General features: G+C 37.0%; 1 protein-coding gene across 1 annotated transcript; it reads right to left on the bottom strand.

Annotated features, from left to right (window-relative positions):
• Window positions 1-140: 140 nt before the first annotated feature.
• eif5 (eukaryotic translation initiation factor 5) lies at window positions 141-9,374 on the bottom strand. The gene is made up of 12 exons (XM_051138959.1): window positions 9,300-9,374; window positions 8,816-9,047; window positions 8,075-8,354; window positions 6,758-6,839; window positions 6,501-6,673; window positions 3,958-4,069; window positions 3,542-3,663; window positions 3,284-3,448; window positions 2,750-2,911; window positions 1,060-1,224; window positions 597-737; window positions 141-510 (listed from the first exon to the last, which is right to left on the bottom strand). The coding sequence occupies exons 3-12, from the start codon at window positions 8,144-8,146 to the stop codon at window positions 412-414; spliced, it is 1,293 nt and encodes a 430-aa protein (XP_050994916.1). The 5' UTR covers window positions 8,147-8,354; window positions 8,816-9,047; window positions 9,300-9,374; the 3' UTR covers window positions 141-411.
• Between the last annotated feature and the right edge of the window lie 1,838 nt (window positions 9,375-11,212).

The following is an 11,212-nucleotide window of genomic DNA, read 5'->3' as shown; positions in this document are numbered from 1 at the left end:
AAAGTAATATATATATATATATATATATATATATATATATATATATATAAATAAATAAATAAATAAATAAAGGTGTTAGCTGTTTTTTGCAAATAAACTCTTCAAATATTAATAGCATCAAAAACTGGATAGACAAAAGGTGGAATTCACAGCCAAATCTTTAATAGTTGCAAAAATACAAGGGGAACTTGTGTGCATTTATGCTCTATAATCTAAGAAACTCATGCATACAAACAACAGCAACAATTCATCAATAGAGCTGGTGAGAAGACTAAAATAAGAGGCTTTGAGCAGAGCGCTAACCCAGGCCTGGAGCTGAATTAAAAGGCCAAAGGAGGTGAAAGGCATGCGTCTGACAAAAAGAAGCTGAGCAATATGTGAAGAGGCAACTGAAGCTTTTTGGTTTCATCTTTAAATGGCATCAATATCAATGTCCTCCTCCTCATGGTCTGTCTTCTCAGGTTTTGCGGTCTCCATTTTCAACTCGCGGGCAGAGGAGGAATACACCACCTAGAGAAAAGGAACAGAAGAGTAAATTCTGTGCTAACTAATAACTACTAAATTTACTTATACCAAATCTAAAAATCCTGTTTTACCTCAACATTGTCATCGTCGTCATCTTCCTCTTCCTCGCTGCCCTCACTCTCCTCCTCCGCCTCCTTGAGCCATTTAACAAAAGGCTCTGCCTTGGCATGAATCTCTTTAGCCAACTCTTTGGAGACGTACTTCTTAGACACCTATAGCAGAAATATCACAAACAGGCTTAAACTTGTGAACACTGGACTTGTTAACTATGCTTCCTGCTATCAGACCCTGGGCTCTCCAGCAGCATGCAGATCACACTCAGGCTAAAATAACAAAGGTTGCCTAGCAACATGTAACTGACCACATCATCTTTCCATCTATATTTTTTTCAGAGATCTAAATTGGTTCATGGGTCTAAACTACTTATGATATCAGAGTCTTTGGCATCTGATCTGGTCCACGTTCAACTATGAACTACATTTTCATCTGAGCTTCTAGAAGGTCAAGTCTAGAGGCTGTGTGTTGGCAGGTTACCTTTTCAGCCCATGCGAGTATGACATCTTCCTCCAGCAGATCAGCATCATACAGGTCTTTGAGTATAATGGGGACTCTGGGTAAGAGCTGAGTCTGATGCAGCTTCACCAGGCACTCAAAGCCACCCAGAAGATATTTCTGAGCTTTCTTGTTGTTGTGGCAGAACTGTGGGCAGAAAATGTGAACTTATTACACAGGGTTTTATGAGGGTAAATTTAAGATATTAAGACCTACTAAAGAAAATGTAAGGAATTTTCCTCACTTTCCTTTGATAAAAGTGCTGTGCACATTTTAGTTTCACTTTCAAATTTAGCAGCAATTTTGCATCAAGCAGTTTGTTTTTAGTTCAAGTTCTCTCTTTTCTTCACTTTCCTTCGGTTTTAAGTAGCTTGTAAAATCATTGTGCACATTTTACCTTCACTTTTAAATTAGTTTAAGTAAGTAAATAAATAAAAATCAGCAAACACTGTGGAACCAAATAAACATGAAACTTCCACTATCACCCTAGATAAATAGCAGAAGTCAACAGGGCTTTCAAGTCCAAATTTTTATTTATTTTTTTTAACCATGTGCTTTTGCATTTTGTTTTGAAACTCTTCCGTCATTGTCTTCTTTCTCACCTCTCTCTACTTGTCAGTCAGCTCGACTCTTCACGTGATAAATGAAATCTGATCTGTGATGTGACTGTCGTTCGGCACACTGCATCGAGCAGCCGCGTTCAGTTTTAATTGTATTGTCTGTTCTCTAACTGAACTAAATAATTTTTATTACTATTTTAAAAAAAAAAAAAAAAAGAACAAAAATCAAAATGGCAAGTTCTTCTTCGGTGACTGACAGATGAAGCAGCACATACCGCCATCTACCACGTATCGTTTAACGAACACTGAGCAACCTAAGCCATGTAGCACAGAAATTACACGTTTGCTTCACTTTAAAATGAAACACATGAGGAAACAATACCTCATGAAAATTAATGCCATGATCATATGAAATTAAGACTCGAAAGTTCTGTCATTAATTACTCGCCCTCAAACCTTCGTTCATCTTCGGAACTCAAATTACAACATTTGATGAAATCTGAGAGCTTTCTGACCCTGCATAAATGGCAACACAACTGATACGTTCAAGGCCCAGAAAGGTAGTAAGAACATTGTTAAAATAGTCAACGCGACAGTGGTTCAAACTACTAGAATACTTTTTACGCTGGAAGAAAACAAAAATAACTTTATTCAACAATTCAGTCTTCGACACGCATTCACGTGAGTATCACGATTCATGCAGAAAAGAAGAAACTGTTGAATAAAGTCATTATTTTTGTTTTTTGCACACAAACAGTATTCTCGTAGCTTCATAAAATTAAGGTTGAAGCACGTCACAGACTATTTTAACCATGTCCTTACTACCTTTTTGGGCCTTGAACGTGGAAGTTGCGCTGCCATCTACGCAGGGTCAGAAATATCTTAATTTGCACTCTCAAGATGAATGAAGGTCTTACAGGTTTGAAACATAAGGGTGAGTATTGACAGAAGTTTCATTTTTGGGTGAACTGTTCCTTTAAATTGTGCCGAATGACTGAAAAAGTCAAGTGAACTCATCAAACATTGTTGTAAACAGTTTGGGTCCTTGGAATCAAAAATGTTGAGAATCTGCATTTTAAATGTTAAAAACTTTAATAGATGTGAGGATGTACCCTGAGGAAGTGACGCTTGTACTTCTTGATCTGTTCACGGATGTTTTCATCAAAGAGCAGCTCGCTGAGGATCAGAGGACCCATGGCCTTCACATCCAGCCTTTCAGCCTCAGCCAAGATCTCTTTGTCTGCAGAGTCAATCGCGCCACTGTCCCTCTTTTCCTAAAGAGCAGAAACAAAGAATGGTGCTGAATAAGTAAAGGGTCTATCCACTTTTCCCTTTAACGTGCAAGTAAGCCTATGGGTGAGACTTACAGTTCATGAGTGGCTATAGGGAAATAAGAATAACAATGTGCAGTAAACCGTAAAAGTGTTTGCACTACAAAAAGTGTTCATAATTAAGATGATACATTAAAATAATATGGTAAGACATCAATTTGCAATATCAAACAGCAAAACAATAGCTGGATGCTGATGAGCCTGGAGGCCACACCCATAAAATTTACAAATGGCCACACCCACTCAAACAGGAAGAAAAGGTCGATATAGAGAGCTTTTTTCCCCAAATTTACAGTATGATCTTAAGACAAACACCTTCACGAAGTTGTAAAATATGTTGACCCTCTCCTCCAGGGATTTTTCCAAGTCATCAGTGAGCGTGAGACCCTTGGCGTGCTCGCTGATCTCCTCCATCCTGCGGCGCTGGGCCTCCTCTGTGGTTTCCTCAGCCCAGTCTTCATCGTCGTCATCATCCCCATCCTGTCATAAGATCACATTCATCTCAGCATTTCTCATTTCTTACGGTGGTTAGGCTGAAAGTGGTTTATCATGAGATCTTAAAGCAGAACTTACCACAGCATCAGGGGCATCTATGTCATTATGGTTTCCAGCTTCTCCACCACTTGAGCCATTCTCTTTGTCCTTCTTTCGGTTCTTTTTTTCCTTTTCTTTTTTCACAGATCCACTGTCATTCTCTGCACCAGCAGAACAAGAAAGAGGACGCCAACAAAAGAGCAACAGAGTTTAGTTCATGAACATCAAATCAGCATGTAATCGGTTAAAAGAACAGAGTTTCTGACCACCATCACAGCAGATAAGGCCAGTATAGCTTACCCAAATACCCAACACCTTCCTTCAGTTTTTTTTTTTTGAAAGTGAAGATTTGTGGAACAATAAACATCAATAGGGCCAAAATTAAACTAAAGAATCATGAGTTTACCACTGGGGATTCAAAACATCAATTCACTGTCTCTCTAGTCTGTATTTACCCGGTGGATTCTTGAGAATGAAGGTGCAGAGTTTGTGTCTGGTGTCCAACATGCCTCGGTATCCGCAAGCCTTGCAGGAGTTTCCAATGGTCTGCTTCTTGGGATTAACGTGCTACAATGAAAACATTTGGCTTTATTAAACTATATTGAAAAATAGGCTGTGCAACAATGAATCCACTGTAGTGCTATATCCTTTTCCTCTATAAAACTGTAACAGACCATTTATCCGCTCGGCTCAAAGTTTAAACAGCAGCACAGCGCTAACTCACTAAAGCAGATGAGTTTACTCTCTGATGAGTTTTGGTCACGCACGCACTAAGCAGCGCTGCGAGATCCATTGTGAACCACTTTAATTCAGTGAAGAACACAAACAACTCTGATTTAAACTAGTTTAAAGACAAATGGAACAGCACTAACAAACAGCAGAAACACATTTACATGGAGCATTGTAATTTGTTTAAAAGTCCAGTCCAAATGACAATGCTCCATATAAATACCTCAATCGGAATAAAAATTGTAAGTTAAAATTAAAGCAAAAGAAAACGTAATCATTTACTTGGTAGATGCATCTGTACAACTTAGTTATTAAAAACTGCAAACGAGAAAACAACTTGGTTCTGTGTGTGGTGCTATAGAACACAGTCATATGATTCTATAAATGAGTATGTTGCGCGTTGTGGCCACATGACTGAGCGCTCAAATGAACGCGAGGGATTCAAATATTAAAAGCGATACACTCAGAAGGTTTTTAAACTACAAACTGCCATTATTTACCATGGATTTACTGTAGTAACACTACCTGCACCATGGTATTGTGGCAGAAATGTGGGATATTTATCAAATTAAATTATTAATGTAGGCATATATTAAATTTATTAAAGGGTTAATGGTGTAGAATTAGTTATGCGATTAAGTCACAATCAACTCAAGCCACTGTTAAATGTGCATTTCTATGAAAAAAAAACACCTTTCAACAAATTTCACAACAGAAACTAAGAAATTAGTTTTTCTATTAAGATAAAAAAATAAATATGTACATATATACTTTTAAAAGTCCAACTTTAATTTAGAAGCAAAAATCTGCCTTTAACCATTAAGGAAAAGGATGTAAAATTTATCATGAAAATTATTAATATCAACTGATATGTGACCCTGGACTCCAAAACCAGCCATAAGGGTTAATTTTTTTTTTAAAAACCAAGACTTATACATCATCTGAAAGTGGAACAAAAAGGCTTTCCATTGATGTATGTTTTGACAATATTTGGCTGAGATACAACTATTTGAAAATCTGAAATCTAAGGGTGCAAAAAAAATAAATAAAAAATACATATTGAGAAAATCCCCTTTAAAGTTGTCCAAATAAAGTTCTTAGCAATGCATATTACTAATCAAAATTTAAGTTGATGTATTCATGACGGGAAATTTACAAAATATCTTCATGGAACATGATCTTTACCTAATATCGTAATATATAATATCCTTTGCTAGAGCAAAAGAAGAAACTATAAATTTTGGCACCCTTTTTTTTTTTTTTTTTGCCCGTATCACCCAGCCCTAAAATCCACCACAAAACCATGAGGCAAATTGCTCACAATTGTATCCTGTACTTGAAACCACGCTTTGCCCTGTACAGGTATAGACCTATGTGTTATATCTTATTTATAACCTTACAGAGAGGATGAAACAGCATGCAGCATGAAACAGAAACCAGGCCAGCTGGGACCATGCAAAAATCTCAGGAAGTCTTCAGTACTGCACTGCAGAGGAAAATCAGCAGGGGCAAAAGAACACTGCTCTCAAGTCCAAAAAACTTTTTTCCATCTTTGAAACGAAGTTTTTAATGAAACAAGACATTTCGGTCCCTCCAACAGAAAAAAAGTCCATGCTCAGCCATACTTGTGTGACACACAAGAACAAACCCTTATTGGTTCTCAAGCATCAAACAGGTATGTCTGAGCTTTGGTTAACACATATGATCCATATAAGATGTTTTATATGCAAGACTGGGCGGTATATTGACTTTATAAGGATTTTTATAAGACAATTCCGTTTCACACTTCAAAAACCTTTCAGCATACAATTTGATCCAGCTTGTGATGTCAGATGATTTGACAGATACACGCGCTAATGTGCGGTGTGCTTGTTAAATGAATGTCTTATGGGTTTGGAATGACATGAGTAAATAACAGAACTTTAATTTTTGGGTGAACATCCTCCTACCGTTGGCTGATTGGTTTTGACAACTGAAAACAAGGGGCTGAATGTAACAATGAGAAACTGAAGGTGGCTTGTATACAGTTCATGACACAGCTAATTTCCTCTGTACACCTGCAAAACAATCTTAACACATGGAAGCTACATGCGTGACCCCACAGAGACCTGCATACTCAGCAACATGCATTCAAACATAAAGGGCACGTAGTTCAACAAGGGCAGCCGGTTCAACATGCACCAGAAAGCACCTGTTCATTAGTAGTTTCACTTTGACCATGAAACTTCTATGCAAATCTAAATGTTTATGGCAAAATGGAAATATTTACCAAATCAGTTTCAGGATTGTCACACTCAGGACACAGCACAAACTTGCGAATGAATCCATCTAGCATGTCTTGCAGTTTGTTTGCCTCATGAGATCCATTGACGATGTAGCGGTCATTCTTGGAATCGAACTGGGTTTGGGCACCCAACTCACAACCAAAGAATTTGGTGGGATCTAAATGGAGTTACAGTATAATGTAAATGAAAAGGCCATATTTAAGAAAATTAAAGTGAAACAGCTTTTAAAAAGAATGCTCACATGTCGGAGGCCTATTCAGAGCCTTGGCAACATCAACCATGTTGACTATGACGGTTTTAATTCCATTCCCCTTGCCTTCCACCTGTGAAAAAAGAACATGGTTCAGTTAATTATTACACACACATTTGAAGTCAAAAGTTTACATACACCTTGCAGAATCTGCAAAGTATTAATTTTACCAAAACAAGAGGGATCATACAAAATGCATACTTTTTTTTTTTTTAGTACTGACCTAAATAAAAAATTTCACATAAAAGACATTTAGATACAGTCCACAAGAAAAACAACAAGTTGAATTTATAAAAATGACCCTGTTCAAAAGTTTACATATGCTTGATTCTTAATACTGTGTTGTTACTTGAATGATCCACAGCTGTGTTTTTGTTTAGTAATAGCTGTTCATGAGTCCCTTGTTTGTCCTGAACAGTTAAACTGCCCACTGTTCTTCAGAAAAATCCTTCAAGTCCCACAAATTCTGTGGTTTTGCAGCATTTTGGTGTAATTGAACCCTTTCCAACAATGACTATGTGATTTTAAGATTCATCTTTTCACATGTAGAACAACTGAGGGACTCATACGCAGCTATTACAGAAGGTTCAAATGCTCACTGATGCTCCAGAAGGAAAAAAATATGCATTAAGAGCTGGGGGTGATTTTTTTTTTTTTAATTTGAAGATCAGGGTAAATTTAACTTATTTTGTCTTCCGGGAAACATGAAAGCATCTTCTGTAGCTTCTAAAGGGCCGTGCTATATGGAAAAAAAATGTAATTTAGGCAGAATAAGAAAATATACACATCTTCATTCTGTTCAAAAGTTTTCAACCCATGGCTTTTAATGCATGTATTCTCCCTTCCAGAGCATCAGTGAACATTCAAATCTTCTGTAATAGTTGCATATGAGTCCTCCTTTTCTGAAGAACCACAGGAAGTTTAACTGTTCAGGACAAACAAGGGATTCATGAACAACTATCACTAAACTTAAATAAAAAAAAAACAGCTGTGGATCATTCAGTTAACAATGCAGTACTAATTTGCATAGATTTAACTATTGTTTTCTCTTGTGGACTATATGTAAACATATTTTATGTGAAATATCTTATTCAGGTCAGTACTAAATAAAAAGATAACATGCATTTTGTATGATCCCTTTTATTTTGGTAAAATAATTAACATTTTGCAGATTCTGCAAGGTGTATGTAAACTTTTGCCTTCAACTGTATATAGACAGATAATGGTTAAAACTTTATCATCAAGAAATATCAACCACTTATTTACATACAATTACTTTAACTCCACACATATACATTTACCACCCACCTTAGCAATGAGACGGGGCATTTTATAGCGGTAGAACTGGTCTGACACGCTGCGGTTGACATTGATGGACATCTTGGCTTCCCGTATGGTTTATCAGCAAGACGAGAAGATCTTGAATTGGCAATTATTAGTATCTTCTGTTTGAAGAGGAGGGGATGACATAAACGACTGCAAGAGTACTTTGTCTCTGACATGAAAAGGGTACGGCCACTGAGGCTCCAGGCTTCGAGCTCGTTGACTAAGTTCCCCCCAAACTGGTTCCGGCAGCTGCACTATAGCACTGCAAAAAGTACATGAGAATGAGGATTATGTTTGGCATCATTACCACCCTGGTATCGACTACAGCAGACATCTAAATCGAGGTGTGCCCATTCTAGCCTGGCTAGTTATCTACTAGGGCCACCTGTCATTAGGATATTGGGGTCTGCAATGTCATATGCTGCTCACACACTGAAACAAATTGCTATTAAGGATAGTAAACAATGGCACAGTCAGTCCTAGACATTCGGGTGCAGCATTTACTTGCATGCTGATGGTATGAAACCCCAAACAGGCCTCTGTTGAGCAACCCCATGCTGCAGAGTGCGTCACACCATAGGTGGACGCCATTTTATTCGGTGCAGAATGCAACACATTGAGATTGACGCGAACTCCTAACAGATCTGATTAAACAAACCAACTATCGCGAGAGTACATGAGAGAGAGAAAAAAATACACTAGAAATGACAGAAATCAACGTACCTTTCCCATCCGTAGCTCCTGTCGTCCAGGTACTCACCGTTTTCGCAAAACAAAGACATAAACACACCGCTGGTCGCCCTGAGAAGAGGTGAACTACTGGTTTCAGTTGGTCGGTTTAGTTTAAAAAACGCTACTTAGGGGTCGGCACGGCGGTGCCTGACTGGGTTACACCTTGCGGAGCAGAGTGATAAACCCTGGAGAGAAAACTCACGACGCCCTCAATACAGGGGACCTGAAATAAAACAGCAATCATGAGCAAAACTATACAAACAGCAACATAATGATGCTGCTGCGAACTAACACGACTGACGTATAAATGCTAACGTTAGTCAGCTAACATATGGCAGCATTACCAGAAACACGCAGTATCTTCTCAAGCCAGAGTCCGAATATATTTATCAAAGTGACTAAAATAAAACAATTCCGTATTCAAAAGAATTCCCAAATGAATCAGCGTCATATGTTTTCGTGAAGTTTTACTCACCTCTCGCACGCTTCTGCTCGTATGCTAAACCACAATGAGCACATAAGACCTCGTGACTTCCAATCTTAATTCGGCTACAAACTAGCCCCGCCCCCGTGGCCCTAAACGGATGTTTTGATTGGCTTGCGCCTCACTGGGTTCTGTTTTATTTGTCAAATTTTGCTATCAATCATATTGGACAGTTGGCACCGCTTTACTTGCTAATTGGGAAATATCTCTTTTGTGGTAAATAACTTATTACATTTAAACATTTTTATACGTAAATACAGATACTTAAAAACACCACTCAACTCAACACCACTCCAAGACAAAAAAAATTGACTTCTGTCAGGCTGACCCCTACATCTTTTATTAATGTTGTTTTTATTTCTTTTTTATGCGATTCCAGTCTGTTTTTACTGATATTTCATATTTGTTCTTTTGCAAAATAGGTGCAAATATGAGGGAAAATTGTGTCTTTCCTGTTATTGCATTATAATGTTCTCATCATATTTGATTTGATATATTGGATAAAGTCACAATTTTATACAGATGGAAGTCATTCGGATTTTTTTCTTTTATCACAGTATCGCAATTATGTGAACGAAGCGTAGAAAATTGCAATAATATTTAAATATCAGTAAGATTAATCATCATTTATTGCGTACTTTCAATTGGGAGGTGGCTGTTCTGTCCTGACTGTTTTGTCGAAAAAAATAATACTGAATTAGCAGCTAAGATGGTATGATAGTTTTTTGTTCTTTAAAATCAGTATGATCAACTTTGTTGACTTTTACAAAAAAAAAACTGAATTCAAAAGACAACAAATCTCATAAATTACACTTGAAATACTGTTAAAAATATAACTGTTATAGATTTCCCTCTGAAAATATTTTAAGAAAATGGCAAAAAATATATTTACAATGTAGATGTAAGGAAAATTTTAATAGGTCAATATAACCCTTCTTAATACATTATATATTACTGTGTTTCGGCTGTGACAAATTTTGGGAGAGGACAATTATTATTCCAAAATGTTCTGAAAATACAATATGAGAATTAACTGCATAATTACTAGAAATGTGTACCTTGTACATTATATCATACCATATACAAAAGAGATATAATCATATAAACTATATACAAACAGATGCTATGAAAACAGTCCACCTTATAATGTTTTTTTTTTTTTTAGGATTTGCCTCTCCTTTTAGATATTCTGCTTTCGGAAGCATCACAAATTCCACATGTAGCCTGGGACAGAGGATGACACACAGAGTGAATTCTCTGGATGTGTTTACAAACCACTGGAACAAAAGATTCCTGGCTGAGCACATCATGATGGAGGCCAGCGGAGAGGAATGCAGAGTACAAACTGCCAGAGTGGGTTCACTGGATTACCTGTGGCATTTTCAGGGTTCAGAGAGTTTACTGTTGTAAGCTGACAAAATCCTTTATCTTTCATGCACAAAAGAAAATATCCTACATTTATAACATTAGCATTTACTGTATAAGCGAATAAAGGGTTATAACATGTTTTACAGCAATAAAACAAGCAAAAAGCATAAGTGAACACTGCAACTCAGTCCACTTGTTCTGAAGTGAAAACATAAATGTGATGAATGTGATTTGTGTTGAAAGTTATTTATGCATTAGATGCTTTTATCCAGCATATACATATAAACAATTATATTATACACTCATTAGTATAAGCATTTGCTGGGAATTACACCACTGGCAAAAATAACAACATGCCCTAGTTGGAACCTAAAAAATACAGGAACTCTTAAACAGGATAGGCCACCCAAAATGAAAATCCTGTCATCCTTTACTCACCCTCATGTCATTCCAGTTGACTTTGCTATTTTGTGGCAGACAAATTAACTAATTTTGAATTATGTTGAAAACCAAACAGTTTTTGTTTCCATTGATTT

Source organism: Labeo rohita, chromosome 20 (genome assembly GCF_022985175.1).
Source record: "Labeo rohita strain BAU-BD-2019 chromosome 20, IGBB_LRoh.1.0, whole genome shotgun sequence".
NCBI classification, from domain to species: domain Eukaryota; kingdom Metazoa; phylum Chordata; class Actinopteri; order Cypriniformes; family Cyprinidae; genus Labeo; species Labeo rohita.
This window is presented reverse-complemented; position numbering and strand designations above follow the sequence as displayed.

Coding starts and splice junctions, on each gene's coding strand:
- eif5 (XM_051138959.1), bottom strand. CDS start 8,146: ATGTCCATCAATGTCAACCGCAGCGTGTCAGACCAGTTCTACCGCTAT. Junction 6,674..6,757: donor TCTGAATAGGCCTCCGACAT/GTGAGCATTCTT, acceptor AACTCCATTTAG/ATCCCACCAAATTCTTTGGT. Junction 3,449..3,541: donor TAGATGCCCCTGATGCTGTG/GTAAGTTCTGCT, acceptor ATCTTATGACAG/GATGGGGATGATGACGACGA.